Raw genomic sequence first — 21,639 nt, forward strand, 5'->3', positions numbered from 1 at the left:
TGGATTGCGGCAGTGCACTCCTGATTTGAAATTGTAGAAATAGTCATACAATACAAACGATACAAAAAAGGGGTTTGGGTATTTGCATAAAAGATGTAAGTATTACAATTTATAAAATAAAATATACAAATTTTCATCAACCTCTTTTCGTATATTTCCTTCTCTCTCTCTCTCTTTCCCACCAGGGCCGGCATTAGGCATAGGTAAACTAGGCAGCCACCTTGGGTATTCGATTGCTGGGGGCCTAGTACTGGACTCAAAATAATAATTTTTAGAAGAACTAGCAAAACGTGAGCCCAATGTTATTGTTAGAGTACACTATTTGTTTTTTTCGCTGCTTATTTTTACTTTTTATTCCAATTAGGGAAAAAATTCAATTCACCTAGGGCTTCCGATTATCTAAGACCGGCCCTGTTCCACCTCCAACGCCCTTAAGCGCCGACGTGTACCAAAGAGTATTTTATGAACTTATAATGAACAGAAAGTTTTGTTAAATCTGGAATTGTTATTGCCCTAAGATCTGTATTAATATTTTTGTTTGTTTGTTTCTTCAGAGAAGTTGTTTGCTCTAAGATCTATAATCGTATTGTTAAGACGTGGGATTAAACTAAAGAAAATAACTCACCGGTTCTCAGAACGCTGGTATCTCTCTGATTGCAGAATCACAATCCAACTATGATCAATCAATATCCCCGATAAAAAGAAATAATGTCACAAGCTCCAAATCAAATTTACATATCCCGATTCGTTAACACAATAGAAAACAATCCTCAGTCAAGTAATCCAAAAATCATAACTCAAGTTTCGTAACACATTTACACACTAGTTCGGGTCATTTACGCCCAACAGCATAAACTAAAACTTCCCTACTAAGCACCAGGAAAAAATGGTTAGTCAGGGAGGAACAGGGTTACAACTGTATTATTGTTTGTTTTCTGAGATTCTATTGCCCTAAGATCTACATTTATATTCCTGCTGCCTTTCAGAGATTGTATTGTCCTAAGATATGTATTCATGCTGCTGTTGTTTCATCAAAGATGTTGTTGCCCTAAGATTGTTGTTGTTTCCTCAGAGATGTTGTTGCTCTAAGAGCGTTGTTGTTGTTTCCTCAGATATGTTGCTGCCCTAAGATTGTTTTTGTTTCCTCAGAGATGTTGTTGCCCTAAGAGCATTGTTGTTGTTTCCTCAGAATTATTATTTCCCTAAGATTGTTGTAGTTTCCTCAGAGATGTTGTTGCCCTAAGCTCGTTGTTGTTGTTTACTCAGAGATGTTGTTGCCATAAAAGCGTTGTTGTTTTTTCCTCAGAGATGTTGTTGCCCTAAGCTCGTTGTTGTTGTTTACTCAGAGATGTTGTTGCCATAAAAGCGTTGTTGTTTTTTCCTCAGAGATGTTGTTGCTCTAAGAGAGTTGTTGTTGTTTCCTCAGAGATGTTGTTGCCCTAAGAGCGTTGTTGTTGTTTCCTCAGAGATGCTGTTGCCCTACGAAACGTACGGTACAGAATTCATTTCCTTCAACATCCTCGGCAGGTTGTCGCAGGGGCTTGTCGCAGTCGTCGCCTCTAAAAACAACACAGAGGTCAAGCTGTACACCAACAACAACGGCACCACCTCCTCCGTGTTTCTCCAGCAGACCGGTGATTGGGTGTACGTAAGTAATAACAGATAGCCCAGCAGGGAACTATCCCCGAAGGCGGCATTATCCCATTGATCGTTAGAAAGGCCTTTACCCAACGAAAAGGCTTGAACCGGAAGCTTTTCACCCATAGTCCTGTCTGAGGGCCCCCAGCAGTAACGGACATGGACCGAGTAAGGGGGACCCGTACCGCCTACACAGCGCACCACACCTCTGTCCTGGGTCCACTTGCTAGAATTGACAGAGGGCAGCGCTAATCTTGGTGTGTGTGTGTGGGGGGGGGGGTTACCTCATATTCATATACTGTAACCGACTTTCCTTCATTAGGTGGGCGTCTTTATTCATATTATTAAGGTGGTCGAGTAGTGGGGATCTCAGATGCTAACCTAAAGATCCCGGTTTCGAGCCTTGGGTCATCAAGACTTTTTTATTCTTCCGTATATTTAGATGGTCTTAGATGGATTCCTTCCCTTAGCTGGTGAATGTAATTATTGTATGTTATCGAACTAGATCAGTGATGCCCAACCTGGGTCGGCCCTCGCGCCATTTTAATTTCTGACACTCATGTCGCAGGTTGCATCAACGAAAAGAAAAAAAAAATGAATTGACAACTTTTCTGATAACTTTTGTTGCATGCCCGCTGTGACATCCAACCATACTTCTCTACTTTTCTTGGAAGTTTTACATTCAGAGTCTACTTTATGCTTTCTTTATACCTCCCATCTCATTAACACACACACACACATTAAATGGCACAGCTCCACTTGCGTTAATACCAAAAGATGATGCAAAATAATGCAAAAATTATTTGTACACACAAAATGTCACGTACAAGGCTAGCTCAGGACTTGAAGAGTTCGGTTCGGTCATATTCAAGCTCGAGTTCTATTGGATGACGGGCTCGGTTGGGTTCGTTCAGATTTAAGTTCGGGTTCTGTGCGGTTCGATTTTATGAAAATAGGTAATAGTAAAACTATGAACATGTAAAACGGTTCTGTTCAATTTTAGAGATGAAACAATGACGTCAAACCGTTTGCTGCAACCGGGCTATTTTAATTTTCGACACAAGTGATTTCTTCACTGCGAGCCTTAAACAAAATACATTTAAATAGCAATAATGCATTTTAACTAGAAACTAAATCATGGTATGTATTAAGTTTTTCCGAAACTAACTTCTGGAAATCCCGCTACAGTAAGACTAAGACTAAGACTAAGACTAAGACTAAGACTATGACTAAGACTGCTTTATTGATCCTTACGGAAATTTGTTGTGATTACAAGGACTCTTTTCTCATATAAAGACAACACAACAGAAAAATACACATAAATACAACAAACAACATAAAGAGTTCATTCAGCGACTACACACAGGCATCTTGGTGCATTTCATGTTCCCTGATCAATGATTGGCGGTGATAGGGTCTGACCGAGTGAGGCACGAACGAGTTTTTGTACCGCTCCGTTCTTGTTTTGATTGACAGTTCGATTTTTCTTAGGCACTTTTGTTCAAAAAGTTCCTTTAAATGTGGTAATGTTGTGAGTGTAATTTTTGATGCTTTTTTAATGATGTTTTCTAGACGTCGCAACAGTTTAGATGAGGCGTTGCCTTGCCAACAAGTTATTCCGTATTTTAACAGATTTTGTATAGTCGCGCCGTAAAATGTCTCAAGGATCTTCTTGCTTAGTTTAAAGCTATTGAGTTTGTATAGAAAAAAGAGTCGCTGGGCTGTTTTCTTTGTCAGAGTTCCAAGGTGGTCTTCCCATGAAAGCCTGTTGTTGATGATAACGCCTAAATATTTATATGCCTTTACTTGTTCTATAGATGTAGTGTTTATTTGCAGTTCACGTATAGTACAGCTATTTCATGCTAGATCTACTTGTTTTTCTTGTAGTTTGTTTTTGAGTTCATTTAGATATGATGTGATGTCACTTTAAACAGCCGAATCCCTCAACCTGTGAGAGGTCGATCACTTTAGCCACTTACTTTCATTTCTCCGTCAAAAAAATAAAAATTAATATATTTTTTCCGCTAAGTATGAAAATGTCTATTACCATTGGCTTAGAGCAGGGGTTCTCAACCTGTGTGTCGCGACCCCCTTGGGGGTCGATTGACGATTTGCCAGGGGTCGCCTAAGACCATCGAAAATATGGATTGTTATTGTCTACTCTTCTATTACTGTATGTGTGTGTGTGGGGGGGGGGGCGCGTCAGAGTAGCGGATTGTAAAAAAAGGGGTCGCGAGCTTAAAAGGTTGAGAACCGCTGGCTTAAAGAAACAAGTTAACTTTCACCATGACATGATCTTCGCCTTCACCTATCTGTTAAAACGTTGGGGCACCACATAAGATCTGTTTACCGTTTTTCTTCATTTCTCTCTTTGCCTTGGAAAGAATTTCATTCAATGACGGGCCTGTCCATTCTTTGATGTTCTTCCATCGCTACCACTTCTTCTTCTTCTTCCTGGTACTGTTCCATGAAAGAAGGTCTTTGCAAGTCATGAGGACCTTCTGACGTGGCCATAGATCTTAAAGAAATAGTTCCCCCTTTCAGACTGTGCGGTCTATAAGGCAGATAATGTTAAGCTCACCTTTTTCTTTGGCCAACAGCTAACGAGCATGGTGTAATGTGGCCAGCACAGCGACCAACCACCTTTACTTTTCTAAAACTAAAGTAAGGTAGCCAATAGAGGTGTGTGGACTCAAGGGCGCCCTAAAAATCCCGAAGTACAAAATCCATGTGAAAAGTAAAAAAAAAAGTAAAAAAAAAAGTAAAAAAAAGTAAAAAAAAAAGTAAAAAAAAGTAAAAAAAAAAGTAAAAAAAAGTAAAAAAAAAGTTAAAAAAAGTAAAAAAAAGTAAAAAAAAGTAATAAAAAAAGTATTAAAAAAGTTAAAAAAAAGTTAAAAAACAAAGTAAAAAAATAAAAAAAGTAAAAAAATAAAAAGTAAAAAAAAAAGTAAAAAAAAAAGTAAAAAAAAGTAAACAAAAAAGTAAAAAAAAAGTAAAAAAAAAAGTAAAAAAAAGTAAAAAAAAAGTTTAAAAAAGTAAAAAAAAGTTAAAAAAAAAGTAAAAAAAAGTTAAAAAAAGTAAAAAAAAGTAAAAAAAAGTTAAAAAAAAAAGTAAAAAAAAGTAAAAAAAAAAAAGTAAAAGAAAAGTAAAAAAAAAAAGGAAAGTTTCCCTTTTTGATCTTGCGATCTATGGGGCAGATGATTTTTAGGTCATCTGTTTCTAGGGCCAACGGTTAACAAGCCGGGTGTTATGTGGCCAGCACAACGACCAACTGCCTTTACTTTCCTCAACTAAAGTCAGGTACACATTAGAGTTGGGTGGACTCAGGAGCGCCCTAAAAATCCTGAAATTCAAAATCACTGTCGTCGCCGAGATTCGAACCCAGGACCCCAGGTTTGGAAGCCGGGCGCCTAACCACTCAGCTACCGCGCCCCTTCAAAATCCCTGTCTTGACCTAAATTCGAACCCAGGACTCCAGGTTCATAGATTTTGCAAAAAAAATAAATATTTTCTTCCTTTCATATATTTCATTATAAAATTATTCTTTTCACCAACAGTTGCCTGTATCAGGCTTTAATTATTATTTCAAAGCCGACAAGGCGATCCAGGTAATCTACGTGCATCGCTCTGTTTGTCGGAGTCAGGAAGGTGGGATCAACGAAGAGGACCAAGGTGGTCCTTCTCTAGGACTGCTGCTGCCCATGGAACTCTTTTACGATCATTTTATTTGGAGGTAAGACTGCTTAGAATGAATTTATAAAACTGGAGAGTTCCAGCTTCTGAATCACTCACTCAAACCGAGGCCATCCGTCACAGAAGGCCTGAACACTGACCTGTAACGTCAGAACCTGTGGGTAGTGGAGACCAATAGCTTGGTGCCACGTCGGGCTTTTTCAGTGACGGCATCGAGCTATATGGTCAAAACTGTCTATATGGATATATATAACTATGAAATGCCCTTGTACCTTAGCGAACTGATCACTCCATGTGTCCCTCGTAGAGCCCTGCGCTCATGAGACGCTTCTAGTGGTGCCACTTTTCTCCCTCAAAAGCTACGGTCTGCGGGCTTTTTCAGTGCACAGACCCAACGTTTGGAACTCACTCCCCATTGATATCAGACAGACAATCTGCTACACTACTTTCAAGAAGAACATTAAGACCTATCTATTTACAAATTTTTTTTAGATGTGTTTGTTATTTTAGCTCTCGTGTTTGTGTTTGTAATGTTATCACAGCGCCTTGAGCCTCCATTTTCTTTGTTAACTGTGCTTTATAAATAAAATGATTATTATTATTATTACGGATACGGTGGAAAGAGGTTAGCTATTTTGGTTGGTGGATATGTAGTGTGAATGATAAGATAAGATAAGCTGGATTGTCGTCAGCGGTCTTTGATAGAATTTTTGACTCCAGACAGCCAAAATTCTCCTTGCTTCTTTGTTCTCATTGTTATGTTGGAGCGTTCAGATGACTGGATCAATACACGAAAAGAACTGCGCAGTGGTTTCCAAATCAGGGAACTCTCCATATAGTTTTCATTCTACGGGGGTGTTTTGAGGCCAGTGTCTTGTTCGGGCCTCTTGGTAAACAATACAGCTTTTACGGATTTGGTCAGCATTATTTAGTGAGAGAAGGAAAATACTGCTTTTGTTGTGAGTTTGATTTTGTTTACAATACCATTTTAAATTATTACTAAAGTCTGCTACAGTTATTTCATTGCATCTCAAGGTAACGTTTGTCTATATTGTAATAAAAGTTCTATTAGTTTTGTTCACAGAGAATTTATTCAAGCTGTTTCAAGTTTCATAAGTTAAGATATAATGCGCCTTCAGATATTTAGTTGACTACTAGCCACCTCATGTCATAAGTCAACGGCCGTCAACAACAAGCGTTCTTAATGTAGATTACTTTATCTGTAAAATCACCGTTACGTTTGGTGGCTGACATGTAGAGCGCTTGGATTCCAAAACATGGGTCCCGGGTTCGAATCCTATTGAAATCTGGGATTTTTACTTTCGGGATCTTCAGGGCGCCTCTGAGTCCACCCAGCTCTAATGTTTACCTGACATTAGTTTGGGATAAATAAAAGCTGTTGGTCGTTGTGCTGGCCACATGACACCCTCATTCACCGTGTGCCATATTATAAACTAATGCCCCATGGATCCCTAGGTCTGAAAGGGGAAATTACTTAACTTTACTTTCATTTCATATCTAGCACTCCTTTTACTGAAGGGAATGCTAACTTTAGCAACTATGCAACATATGTGGCCGATGCTAACAACATTCCATACATGAGACTTGACCATAATCTATTAAATATGTGAGTACTCCTTTTCTATGTATAAAACTAAGCAGTCGCTAAAGTATGAATTAGAAATATTTAATAATTAATCATATGAGGTCTAAAAAATAATACTAACCAATTAGTGTCAATGCTGGTTTCATGATATCAACAGCTAGCATTACCCACCGGCTACGCCCGTTGATTTTGTCCTATGATATATATTGTTTATTTCGCCTTGGATCCCCTTTCTTGCTTGAACCGGCACGTAAGTTCTATTATCACTCCCCCCCCCCCCGCTCAGCCTCAACAGATAGTCTTCTGTACACTAGGATGGCTGCCTGGTCGTGCGGTTTGCGCGCTGGACTGTCGTTCGGATTTATCGACGGGCGAGGGTTCAAACCCTGCCCGCTCCCATCCCCCGTCGTCCTGCGGGAGGTTTGGACTAGGAAGTAAACTATCTTCAACTGTGAAGGAACATCCGAAACATGTCAAACATTTTACGAAACAAACATAGCCTACATTTTACTATCCAACTATACTTCTGCTTATCAGTTACATTCAAAATATTGTAAGACGTTTACATTTCGGGATACAACTGTAAGATTCCATAATTATAAGTAGAAATAGCCATAATAATATAAATAAACAGCGATGTTTTCTGCAGACAATTTTTGAGAGGCTATATATACTAAAAAGAGATAAAGTAATTCATTAAATCTCTATATATAATTCTCTTCGTGGATCAAGAGTTTGGACACGAAGTAATGGAAAGATCACTCTTTTATTTCTGCAAGTTGGACAGACTAGAGTTACCCCACGTTCAGTCTTTTCAGTGTCATATGTTGCAATTTAATTAAACTGTATGTTTCTAGTGTGTATACTATGATTTTTATGATTTATAATTGGTGGGCTATTTTAATAATAATAAAGGGTTAAATATATGCGTAATGGAATTTTGTTGTCTCTTTTCCTTAACAAAAATCTGTTGCATTCAGTTAGATATTGAACAATAAAATATGGCCAGCCTTCCAGAACCACAGAGGAGTAGCTAGGGTGGAGAGAGGGAGGAGGAGACTAAGAACCCCCCCCCCACCCGGGTGCCCACTTGAGGGGGGCCCCAAAATGTTTCTTTACATTAAATATTGAATATTAATGAAAATTCAGGGGCCTCTTCCCCGGGCCCCCAAATGATGGATAATTCCTAGCTACGCCCCTGCAAAGCCACCAAGGTTAGTGCACCACCAAAACACATTGTAAAATTCACTATATCTTAACACAGCACACGGTATTTAAAGTTCACTTACTATAGTATACATTTTTTTACGCAGCACTAATTGGGAGAATGTGATTGGTCAGCGTGAATACAGAGTCGGCAGCTTACAGGTCAGCAAGGGTCTACACACCACCTTCGTCATCACCACCAGCAAGTTTGTCTGCTACGTCTACGGTTTCGCCGACCACGCCAGCTACATGCTGGCCCCCAACTTCATCTCCTCGCCCATCAACTTAGTAAGTAAAGGTCGGTGCGCAGAATCCTAGTTTTGTAACAAGAAAAACAGAAAAACTTTAACCCTTAAAACGCGTGTGGCAGTTTAGCCTCTAAACATCAGAATTCTAATTGTATGCACTCATTCTAAAATAGCTCAGCACTTAAAGAGTTAAAAAAAAAAACAACAACAACAAAGGTTTCATACTAAGAGTGTTAGTTTGGATCAGTCTAATCTAGACGCGATTTAAAAATCAGTGAACATTGATCCTGACCATTGGAAAGACAAAAGCCTTAAAACGCACCAGTTGGAGAGAGACGGTGACCAAGACCAAGAAAGCTATGGACAGGGACAAAACATGGGCCTCAGTGCTTGAAGAAAAGCGTGCCACACAAAAAATGGCCAGCTCCTCTACCACAAAAGCGAAAGTCACCTTAACCATGCGATATATTTGGACGGGAGTGTCTCTCCAAAATAGGGCTCCACAGCCACATGAAAAAGTGTTCGAGATGAACCAGAGTCGTTCTACGACTGAAGGAGGCCAACAGAAATAAATCTTCTACGTTTATTTCATGTTATCTCAAGTGGAATTTGTCTATATCAGCGGTTCTCAACCTTTTAAGCTTGGCGACCCCTTTTTACAATCCCCAACTCTGCCGCGACCCCCTCTCCCGGAACACACACTCAGCTCTAGAAGAATAAACAAAAACAATCCATTTTTCGATGGTCTTTGGCGACCCCTGGCGAATTGTCAATCGACCCCAAGGGGGTCGCGACCCACAGGTTGAGAACCCCTGGTCTATATTGTACTAAAAGTTCTATTTAGTATTGTTCACAAAGAAGTCTTTTTTTTATATTACGCCTACAGCGGTTTTGTTGTCTACCAGCAGTCCAGTGCTACTAGTCAACGAAGCGTGGTCGAGAGGCTAAGTGCGCTTGAACTTGGCTTGTCTTGGCTACCTAGAAGGGGGCTCGAGGTTCGACACTCGACTCGGGAAGAGTTGCTTTTACTGGCAGCACGGAAAACCAACTCCTAGATACCCCCTCCCCCCCCCCACTGGTCCACAAATGAGATTGGACCAAAGCGCTCTGAGCATGCTATAAGCATGAAAGTAGCGCTATATAAAAGCTATATTAATAATAACGACCGTCCACAACATGAATACTATTACAAATGATTTCAACAAAGAGGCCGCAGATCTTAATAAGCGCCTAAACACAATAATCGTGCCAATATCGGTCGCCTTTCACCTCAGTTACGTAATACAATTATGAATGCAGGCAGATTATTTCCTGACGTTATGTTTAAGTCTGATGTTAAATATTTCTTAACTACCAGCCTTGCACGAGGTCTGTCACTTTCATGATGCCTGGAGATTTGAGAGACAATGACTGTGACTTCTTTGTGGATGAAGAAGCCTTTGATAACATTGGTAAGTAGAGTCATAGACTAAGTAGCAATTTTTTGAATGCCGGGAATCTTTGTGAATAGTAAAGATTTTATATACTAATCAAGTGTTTTAAAAAAGTCAAGTACCCCTTTCAGATGATGTGATCAATAGGGCATATTAAGTAAAGATCTTCTGTTGCTATTGCCGAAGGCTAGCACAACAACCAGCCGCTTTTACATTCCTCAAATAATGGCTGCACCAATTAGAGTTAAGTGGACTAAGAAGCGTCCAAATAATTTAAAGTATCAGTTTTTACCGAGATTTTGAGCTGAGACCCTTCGGTTAGTAATGTTAGCGCTTTACCATTCAGCCATAATTCCCAATGTATGGGAAGCGTGGTCGAGAGGCTAAGTGCGCATGAACTTGGCTTGTCTTGGCTACCTAGAAGGGGGCTCGAGGTTCGACACCCGACTCGGTCAGAGTTGTGTTTACTGAGCGCCTAAAGGCAGCACGGAAAACTAACTCCTAGATACCCACTGGTCCACAAATGAGATTGGACCAAAGCGCTCTGAGCATGCTATAAGCATGAAAGTAGCGCTATATAAAAGCTATAATAATAAATAACACTTCAGAAATGTCGCAAATTGATAACGAATGCTTTAACTGCTTGTTTGTGTGTATGTGTTTCGTGTGTGAATGTTGTTCGTATTTGCATCTATAGTGTTATTGTTACAGTAGATACGCTGAGGTGGTCAACTGTAGTCTGCATTTCCATTTGATTGGACCAATAAAAATTATCTTATCTTATCTTATCTTATCGTATAAGCAGTTTGATTATTAGATCCAGCATGTTATCAACGTTGTCAAGACATAATCTACGCCTCATGTGCAATGAACGCTCTGACGTTCATTAACTCTTTCTCTCCGTAATTATTTACCACATTCTGGTGGAATCAACGCTGGTATCGTCAATTAGGAGAGAAACAGTTCAACTTCTGTGGTCTGTGCTTTTAAATGTTCCAAGTTGTATTAGATAAAGTGTATTCATACTCTCGTCATTTGGCCTCGTTCTGTCGTGGAACTACTATGGTTCATCTCGGACACTTTTTCATGTGACTGTGACACCCTACTTTGGAGAGACACTCTCGTCCACATATATATTTATACTGTTTAAAAGTATTATAAGTATTGATCAACTAAGATAAGCAAAGCTTAACTCGTTCTCTCCGTAATTATTGCTCCTTGTTCCTATAGTATTATTAATTTTGTTTATTTCTATTTCACTATCCTGTTCTGATTATACTTCAATAACATTTCTGTTTGTTATCAGAAAATGTTATATTTGGTATCGAATTGAAGGAGAATGCATGCTCTTTTTACACAACACTAATTAAAGTTTGTAAATCCAAAAATCCATTTAGTTTAATGGGTTCAAATCGACGTTGGCATCGTCAATTAGGAGAGAAAGAGTTAAAGCTTGAACATGTCACCCACTATGTCTGGTACAGTTTCTATCCTGTTAGCTCTTGGAGGGTTAGTATCGCTGAGGAGTAAAAAAAGAAGTTCCCCTTTCAGACCTTGCGATCTATGGGGCAGATGAAATTAAGGTCATCTGTTTCTTAGGCCAACTGTTAACGAGCAGGGTTGTTATGAGGCCAGCACAACGACCAACCGCCTTTACTTTCCCCAACTAAAATCAGGTACCCATTGAAAATCCAAGCCCTCACTGGGATTCGAACCCAGGACCTCAGGTTAACCACTTGACCACCGCGCCACTGCTGATGAGTAAACCTTGTATCGATGTGTTAAGATTTCATAGATTCAAAAATGATGTGTTGATTTGAATTGACTTGCTCAGATAATGACGCTGACGGGTCGATAGATGAAGATCTGGGCTTACCCAACAGAGGTAAGCTTTCTCTTCTTTTTCTTATTGCCTCCAGTATTTCTCTCTCTCTCTCTCTCTCTCTCTCCTTATTTCTCTCTCTTTCTCTTTCATTATCCATTATATTATATAATTTATATATTTGTAAAACACCACGGACTCATTCATTGATCAAGAGATCTCTTAAACTGTCGTACGAATTCGCACGAAATTTCATACACTTGTTCCTTTTACCTCCTAGACCTTTGTTAAGTTTTGACAGATTCTCAACCTGACGATGGCTATTCGCGAAAAAAAACGCAACCTCTCTATCAAACATTTGCATTTTACTTTCGGTATTTGCCCAAAAGCCTCAGTCTATATAGAAAGCATAAATAGAAATAACTCACAAATTTCGTATTTTTAAAGTAATTTTGTTTTCCTAAGTCTGCTTTATTAATATGCCTTAGGTACATATTCGATTCCTTTTTTGAAACCAAATTTAAAATTTCTTTTTATTTGAAGAACAAAATACCAACCTGTACAACAGTTATGAAAATACTATAAAATTATAATAGAAATAAAACATTTAATAATAGGAATAGAAGGTTCTTAGATGTAAGAACAAGAAACGGGAATGTGGCATTCAACTGGTGCCTTAGGAGAGTGCGTATTTTTTTTTAGTAGGCCTGAAACTGATGGTATGTAGAAATTTATGCGTGTCACAGATTACATTATAGAATTGTTTGTACATTTCACTTTTGAAAGTAATATAAGCCCTCGACATGAGTCTCGGGATTTAATCCTCAAATTTAGACACTTGACGTTCAAGTCAGGATTTACCCAAGGGACGTAATTAGTATGGTTGAAATCTATTGGTTGATTTGAATTTAAACAAAGACATTTTTGAAAAGAGTTAGCGCCAGAGAATTGGCGGTAGTAAGAAGGTAAAGTGAGTCGATAAAATAATGTCCTTGTAGTCAGTCACGTTTCTAAGAGCTCTATTTGAAAAGCCTTTGTAATATGCTCATTGATTTGTAATTTGTACATAAACTGTACTTACGTTGTATTTAATAAAGTTCCAGAGTTTTGTTTTATCAAAGAATCGTCAATTGTGATTCTAGATCGTCATTTTGTTAACTATTGAATTCAAGTAAAATCCCCGGCATAACAACACATCATACCATCTAAATGTTGTCACATCTGGCACAAGTGTTGTTACATTGGCACTCTCCGACTAATAAAAGTTCATGGACAACTTTTAACGAAATTTATTCAAGATCTAGGACCAATTTCTAAACTCTTCAAAGGAACTTCATTCTTATTTAACGGAGGACAGAATTTCTGTGTTTAACAGGTCAGTTGGTTATCGATAATTCTTTTATAAAGATTTTCGTTAGAGTTACGTTTAACTCACGAAATCTATTATTATATGTAATTGGCAAAAGGAATAAGACCAATATACATAATAACTGGCATTATAAAAAAAAAAAAAAGACCAGTAAAGTAAATAACTGGCAATATAAAAGACCAGTAAAGCAAATAACTGGCAATAAAAAAGACCAGTAAAGTAAATAACTGGCAATATAAAAGACCAGTAAAGCAAATAACTGGCAATATAAAAGACCAGTAAAGCAAATAACTGGCATTATAAAAAAGACCAGTAAATCAAATAACTGGCATTATAAAGAAGACCAGTAAATAATCATTTGTCCAGCACAAAGTAAACAGAAGACCAGATTTAACCAACTGTTAAACCAGTAAAAAGTACATCGGCTCAATAGATCTATATATAAATCAACGACTCCAGTAGTACTTCTACTGTAAAACAAAGTTATACTTCATAGCCAGTTACGGCATAACTAACATTGATTTGTTGTATTCAAAACGTTACTATATTTCTACATTCCAAGTTGGTATATTTTTCAACTTGTCTCCAAAGACAAGAACACAAAGATGGTTAGAATTATTTGACATAGCTAAAGAAAAACAAGTACCTAAACCAGAAGAATGGGTTCATCGACAGGAAGAAAAAGAATATCAAGCAAAAGTACATTGTAACATGACTTTAACAACAGACATAATAGGTGAAGCCATAGCTTTAGCAGAAAAACTCAACATTCCTTCACATGAACGAGAAAGATGGTTTGATAATAAATTAGCTGAGTTCGACAGAGAAAACGACAGAAGACGGCAAGAAGAACTAAAACGAGAATTATTAGAATTGAAAAATACCGAATTCAAAGCTGAACAAAAGAATGATGCAACATTAACAAGAATATACCAGAAAGCTCAATTAAGAAAGCTTACAGCATATCTTGAAGATGGATTTCTCAAGAAGATTATTTTCCGCAAGTACAATGTAATTGAACAAATATATGTACCACAGAAGTACAGACAACAAATAATCAAAGCAAAGCATGAATTTTATGACACCAAACATATGAGTGTAACAAGTACTAAGAAGAGAATTGCCAAAGAATATTATTGGCCTAGCCTGACCAAAGATGTCAAGAAATACATTAATAAATGTTTACATTGTCAATGGGATCATGATGAGAAACAAACTCAAAAGAAAGTCAACATAACTAAAACAAAGAATGAACCAGACTACAAAGTCAGAACTAACAACATTGAATCTAGGCATCATGACTCAAGCAAATCTACAGGGACATCACTGCCTACTACATGTCCATCCCTACCTGTTATTATATGTCCAACCCTACCTGTTTCTACATGTCCATCCCTACCTGACAATACAAGCCCGTCCCTACCAAGTACTTTCCCATTCCTAACCACTGATGATGACTTCATACATCAAGACTTGAATAAGACTACATCTGCATCAAATACTATGATATGCATTGAACATTTCTGCTACAATCAAGACAAGTCTCATGAACCAGAAACAGAAGCAGATACTTATATTCAATCAACTTTGGCTATACCAGACAAAAGAAAAACTTTTCAACTTGACTCTACCACTCATACAAGTATTCCTCATCTGAAAGAATGTGAGTCAACTCAAGAAGCCATTACAACCATGAACATTGAAAGTCAAAGAATATTACATGAACACATGAAATCAAGATATTTTGCTCAAGGAGATCAAATCAATTTACTGTTACCAGATTGGAGTAACAAGCTATTCTACAAATGGCAAGGTCCATTTACCATCACCAGAAAGATTTCCAACCTGCTTTATGAAATCAATGTCAACAAGTTTACCAGAGTATTTCATGTTCATATGTTTGAACATTACCATGAAATAGATAATGAAGACATCAAAGCAGAAGTTGAACATTTTACAAGCTTAGCAACTATTCCTGAGATAGATGTTTCATTACCAACATCAAATAACATTGACATTCCCAAGGTCATCACTCTGGATGACATAGCAGCATCAAATCAAATTGACATTCCAAAGGTCATCACTCTGGATGACATAACACAACAAACAGTGAAAGACACTAAAGTGTTTCCAGACCATGCAGATTTCCTTACCAGTGTTTCTGAGACATTTTCAGTCCTGCAATTTGAAAGAAACTCAGAAAGCAACAACATTGACAACACCAAGTTTCATCCTCCGTCCACTCAAAGGACAACTTTTCTTCAGAATGGAACAAATGAACTTCTTCAACATTGCTTTATGGATCGATTGAACTCAGACATGTTCAGTCATTGCTCTATTGAACATTATAACGCAAGGCATTCTGATACCATTGTTCAACAGCGTCAAAGTTCATCAACCAGAAAATTGAGTTTTGGTTTCGGACAGTTCTTATTTTCACCAAACTCAAACGCGGTTCAATCAGACATTATCTGTGAGATCATTATGACATGGAGACAACAGCTTCACAAACTGAAAGACCTTTTCTTCAAGTTTAGAAAACGCACATACACATCCATGTCGGCAATTCAGAAGGGTTCCGAACTTTACATTTCTACTCTACATATGTACTATAGCATATTTAGTGCCACTTGATCCATTATCATTCATACTCGTCAAGGAAGAACAGTATTCAGTTGTACTTAATCAATTAATTTGTCTACTCATTTTTTCCACAGGAGTTCTATATTAGATGTTGTATTTCTTTCAGCACCAAGCAACCCACTGAGGAAAGTCACTCATTCAAGATACTTTATTATGTTTCAGCATCTTTGCATATGACATGCATCAGACATCTTAATTTTTAAATCATGTGCATTTCATTTCAGGTATTTTATTTCAGGTATATTATTATTGCATATATCCTATTATAATAGTACAGATACATGACAGACAATTGGAATTTTTCATTGCTTCACACATGTTGAGATTTATATCACATTGAGTATTATTATTCAGAAGATTGTCATGTACTATCACAATTATTTTTCTATGTCAATTTTTCATATGCAATATATTTTTCCATGTACACATTTTCACATTAGTACTAACCAAATGAGTTATAATGTCATATTTTAATATTATCATGAAGAGAAGTAACCTATTCAATTCAAGATTTATGCTTTGTACAACTTTTGATATTGTTCATGACAAGCATTGTCTCATTTTCATAACCATTTGTATAGTGAAACAGGTGTTCAAAGTCATCAATAATTTTATTCACTGCATTTACATATTTTTTATCTCCAAGTTGACTTTATTTTGTCATATGTTACCTCAACCATTTTTCTATAATTTCATGTATGGTATTTTGTGTATATTTAAATATTTTAATACATATGAGCATTTCTATTACCATACAAATGCTAAATGGAGAGGGGGGTAATATGTCACAGATTACATTATAGAATTGTTTGTACATTTCACTTTTGAAAGTAATATAAGCCCTCGACATGAGTCTCGGGATTTAATCCTCAAATTTAGACACTTGACGTTCAAGTCAGGATTTACCCAAGGGACGTAATTAGTATGGTTGAAATCTATTGGTTGATTTGAATTTAAACAAAGACATTTTTGAAAAGAGTTAGCGCCAGAGAATTGGCGGTAGTAAGAAGGTAAAGTGAGTCGATAAAATAATGTCCTTGTAGTCAGTCACGTTTCTAAGAGCTCTATTTGAAAAGCCTTTGTAATATGCTCATTGATTTGTAATTTGTACATAAACTGTACTTACGTTGTATTTAATAAAGTTCCAGAGTTTTGTTTTATCAAAGAATCGTCAATTGTGATTCTAGATCGTCATTTTGTTAACTATTGAATTCAAGTAAAATCCCCGGCATAACAACACATCATACCATCTAAATGTTGTCACATCTGGCACAAGTGTTGTTACAATGCGAATAAAGGAATTTTAAAAAATATAAAATATATGACAAACTAAAAAAAAGGGGGAATGGAAAAGGAGGGGGGGGGGTTCTAGGTGGAAATATAAAATAGATTGAATTGAGTAGCCTACGAAAAGTCATAGAGTGTACGAAGAACTATTTTTTTTTGTTTTTGGCCCTGGGGAGGGGGGGGGGGTTTGAGGGAAGCTGAAAAGTGAAAGTAATTATGAATTCACGGGCTCAAAATATAAAGGTCATGTTTGTATCGGGGGGGGGGCGTATTGTGAAGCGGACCTTTCCAAAGTCAAAAGTCTATATCGGAGAAATCATGATGCGTAGTTTAAAAAAAAAGAAAAGGGGGTTCCAGAGGGCGAAGAGAGAGAGAGAGAGAGAGAAAGAGAGAGAAAGAGTGAGAGAAAGAAACATTAATTCACTGGCCAGCAATGTTTGCAGCTATGGCTGGTATACACTTAAATGTAGCTCTTTCATTACAATTCAAAACAAAATGATTAAAAAAGGTGTGTACCGGCCTGAATAAATAGTAAAAAGCCTGGGAACAAACCTACGTGCGTAGCCGCTGTCTACTGCTAGTCTCTTCTCTTTCCAATGTTTCTTCGACTTTCTATTTCTTTCACCTTTCTCTTTCTTTCTCTCATTCACTTTCTCTCTATTTCTTTGTCTTTTTTTTCTCTTCCTTTCTCTCCCTCGTTTTCGATCGCCCTGCATCTTATTCTCTCTATCCTCTCTTTCTCTCATTCTCTTTATCTCTTTCTTTTTCCCGTTGGTTATAGAGTGCGTTTAAGGGTACTTCACCCTAATAGGAATGTTTAAAAGAGTCTATCTCCCTTTATCTCCCTTTACTTTTCAGAATGCGAACTCGGTTACTGGGGTCAGTTCTGCAGGAACGAATGCTCCAACTGTGAGATGGGTTGTGACAGACACACCGGAGCCTGCCTTCAATGCAAACCCGGGTTTAAAAATCCGGAAACAGGATGCCAACTAGGTCATTAGGTCAACAGTTTAGAGACGTTAAAGTCTAGATCCGTTCGTAGATTATAGCTCCTCTTTCGTGGTTGAAGATGAACACATTTCTTATATTTTATGAACTCGAAGATATCTTCAAAGTCCAATCCAAGCTTTAAAAAGCCGACGCATACGTGGCATGGGTGGGTTAGGTCAGTTGCAGATAGGTCTGCTTCTTCTCTCAGCTTTTTGTTGGTTAAGCGCTCTTTCACGCTGGCCACTCGTCTTGCTTCAAATCTCGAGACTCCGACACTCACAGCTTCACGCCATGAGGAGCGATCGAGATACCGTAATTGAACATCAAAAGATAAGAGCACATTCGTCTCATAATTATTATTATGCAATTGTTAGATACAGAATCTAGAATCTAGGTCATCAATCTATTTAATTAAATGTTACTTCTTTATCCCTAGTGCTATTAGAGCATAGAATGGGTTGCCTGAGCTAGCCAGGAAAACCAGTGACTTGGCAGAATTTAAGTCATTGGTTTAATATGCATGACTGAATGCAGGACGCGTAGGACGTAATCATCTTCTATTTTGAAGTAACGTCTGTATTATATAAGATAAGACAATAGACTAAATGCAATACTAAATTGTGATTTTCACAACGTGCTTTTAATGTTCAATTTCTAGATCTAGATCTAGATCTAAAACTTAAATTATATGTTACATAGGTTAGGGTTGAAAAAAAAAAACTTTACTTCTTTGAAATACTTGACAAAACAACGCCTTGATCCAACTTTCTACAAAATGTACACGATCGATCAATCGCGGATAAGAATTTATTTCCGGTTTCCAGTCTAGATGTAATATCTATAGTCTATCCCTTTAAAGCGGAAGTCAAAAATAGATACAAGAATGTGCACACTATTAAAATTTAATGCTAATACCCATAACTCTGCCCCTTCATTTATGGCTTACAATATATTAGTTATATCCCTTAGATCATTTTCGATATTTAATATTTATATTACGTAACCATTTATTATTAGTTTCTTATTATACATGCCTAACGTATACATTATAAACACACGCATGCATTACTAATCTCACTTAGAAGACTTTCATCTTAAGATTAGCGTTAATTTCAGGGTGTGGAGAATATGAATACGGTCGAAATTGTATTGGTGATTGTAAGCTGAAATGTAATAGTGATTGCGTGGAGAGACGACACGGAACATGTCCTTGTAAGTACATTGAATACATATCATTCTATGTTGGTAGTGGTATGTTTCTAGACGCATGATACTGTCACTTTGACGATGTCAGTTGAAAGCAACCGTAACAATGTCACAGACACTTATACATATGTTACCGGCTAATTGCGAAACGCAGGCACTATTGGAATTAATAAGCAGTCTACTGAATGCTTCGGGGCGCGGTGGCTGAGTGGTTAAACGCTTAACTCCCTAACCCGAGTCCTGGGTTCAAATCTCGGCAAACCCTCCCACTGCAAGATAAAAAGAGATACACTGCATCTTTCTTGATCAAGCCAGGAAGAAGGAGAGTTTGTTCGAAATTGTCCTTACATATAGATTAATTTAGACTAAAAAATATTCGGGTCCTTTTCAGGGCTCAAGGTAGAGCCCTCTACATTTTGAACTGCACAAATTCATTACCATAGCGTCAACAGTTCCAATTGCGTCATAGTAAAAAAGAGTGCGGGTCAAATAAAAGAAGTGAGGCATGTTATGGGGTGTCTGTGTGTGTGTATGTTTCCAAGGTAGCTGACGAAATACAGTATCCAAATTGATTTCCTTACTGTTCGATCTATATGTCATATCAGGTTAAATATGTGTATAGATTGCAATAAATGTTATATTAAGTCTTTGTTCACCAGAGAATTGTGTTTAAGTTATTTAAAGTTTATAAATTAAAAATATAATAGATCGTAATTGGTTCAGACGTACTAGCTGTTTGGAGCTACAACCCAACGACCGATACCTCAACATATGGTGTCAGAAGTGGGGTAGTACATAAACCCGTCCTAGTAAAAGTGAAAAGATCTATCAAACGGCTGAAAGGGCCGATACTCTGAAATGACATCCGAGGCACTTGTAGCATACGTCCGTCTGTAATATACATAGTTGACTTAACAATCTGCTATGCTGACTAATTCAGTTACTAGTAAGAATTTATACCAGGGGTTCTCAACTTGTGGGTCGCGACCCTCTTGGGGGTCGATTGACGATTTGCCAGGGGTCGCCTAAGACCATCGAAAAAGTTTATTGTTTTTGTCTATTCCTCTATTGCTGTGTGTGTTTGCGGGGGGGGGGGGGTCGCGGCAGAGTGGGGGATTGTAAAAAGGGGTCGCCGAGCTTAATAGGTTGAGAACCGCTGATTTAGACGAACAATGTTTCGTCGTTAGGGTGAACTTTGACCTATCTGAGGCGTGAAAGGCTCGGATGGGCAGAGACGTGATTAAAAGATTTTGTGCCCCCCCCAAAAAAAAAAGTAAGATGTCTATTTTGTTCAAAGGTTCTTTAAAAAGTTTTTTTTTTCTTTTAAATATATGTTTCTTAATTGTTTTGTTTTTTTTTTGTTTTGTTTTTTTTTGTTTTCAGCATACAGTTCAGTAGCTGTCACGTGGGTGGCCGTCACTGCCGTCATGGCTCTATCCGTGCCCCTCTGCTTCTTGTGCTCAGCGATGTAGGTATTGTTTCGTCATGTCGGAATAACTCTGCTCGTTTATTAGTTGCCTACAAAAGTAGCTGCCCTTGCATCAAGAGATGCTGAACACATACATTTTTTTTTTTGTTTTATTAATTTTCGGCTTCGAAAAAAGGCCTTGTATCAATGGGATGTCACATTACAAACACGCAGAATATAAAAAAATCCTTTTAATTATAAACAACAACAAATCTTAACCAAAGGGGAAGAACTTCGTGCTTTAAACTCTTACCAGTCAATAATGTACACGTTATATCCCTTATTTGATATTTCAAAAAAAAATTTCATTACCATTAATTAATTTCCTAATCTAGTATTTTTGTTTATTTATTCATGTTTTGTAAAGGGCAATAACTAATTGTTTAAGTATCTAGTTCATTGGAGAAGGTGAGGGTGGGTGTGGGAGAAATAGCGTCAGCGATTATTTAAGCGGACAAAACCCAACAAATTTAACCGTATAAGTGAATTTTTATAAATTTTTAATTCCTTTCAGATCTTGCGAATATATGGGGCATGAAGGTGGCGCCCAGTACATCGTGCCCCTCTATCACTTACCCTTTTCTACGCCTCTGCGTAACTGAAATAGACATGATCTCTTGTTTCAGGTTTTCCAAAAAATACAAAAGTTTCCACGACGAACCGGAGAATGAGGTGGTGTACGCCGCCATTACGACTACCGGAAGTGGGTTGTCTTCACTGCACAAAGGCCGCACCTCGATCGGGAGTTCCATAAACTGAATGGGCATTAAAATAAAATGAAAGACTTTTTTTGACGGCTCTTTGCTATAGTGTTGACTTGTTTATGCATATTTTCAATTTAATATATACACGTATATGTGTCTGAGTTTGTTTATCTATATGTGTGAACGTATGCTTATGTCTCTATGCATGATGGGTTGTATGGATCATCTTTCTTGCCATTTGACATTCAGTTGTTATTTTCAGAGACAGATCATTTGGAAGCGGATCATTTTGTTTTATGTTTTCTATATACTGTCCACGTCTGCAA

General features: G+C 37.5%; 1 protein-coding gene across 2 annotated transcripts; it reads left to right on the plus strand.

The window, feature by feature from the left end:
- The first annotated feature begins 1,180 nt into the window (after positions 1–1,180).
- Positions 1,181–21,394, plus strand: LOC106074298 (uncharacterized). Of its 2 annotated transcripts, XM_056017064.1 has the most exons (10): positions 1,184–1,648; positions 5,196–5,371; positions 6,854–6,958; positions 8,251–8,431; positions 9,749–9,842; positions 11,659–11,709; positions 17,804–17,938; positions 19,052–19,147; positions 20,525–20,609; positions 21,236–21,394. In XM_056017064.1, exons 1-10 carry the CDS (start codon positions 1,469–1,471, stop codon positions 21,366–21,368), a joined length of 1,236 nt encoding a protein of 411 aa, XP_055873039.1. In that variant the 5' UTR covers positions 1,184–1,468; the 3' UTR covers positions 21,369–21,394. The 2 variants fall into 2 exon arrangements, with proteins under 2 accessions (XP_055873040.1, XP_055873039.1); XM_056017065.1 differs by lacking the exon at positions 17,804–17,938 and having other exon boundaries at positions 1,181–1,648.
- The last annotated feature ends 245 nt before the right edge of the window (positions 21,395–21,639 follow it).

This window comes from Biomphalaria glabrata, chromosome 18 (assembly GCF_947242115.1).
Source record: "Biomphalaria glabrata chromosome 18, xgBioGlab47.1, whole genome shotgun sequence".
Classification (NCBI taxonomy): domain Eukaryota; kingdom Metazoa; phylum Mollusca; class Gastropoda; family Planorbidae; genus Biomphalaria; species Biomphalaria glabrata.

What these genes read in the sequence shown, in the direction of transcription:
- LOC106074298 (XM_056017064.1), top strand. Translation starts at nt 1,469, where the DNA reads ATGCTGTTGCCCTACGAAACGTACGGTACAGAATTCATTTCCTTCAAC. An exon ending in GGAAACAGGATGCCAACTAG is followed by an intron (nt 17,939 to 19,051) that starts GTCATTAGGTCA and finishes CGTTAATTTCAG; the next exon opens with GGTGTGGAGAATATGAATAC. An exon ending in TGCTTCTTGTGCTCAGCGAT is followed by an intron (nt 20,610 to 21,235) that starts GTAGGTATTGTT and finishes CTCTTGTTTCAG; the next exon opens with GTTTTCCAAAAAATACAAAA.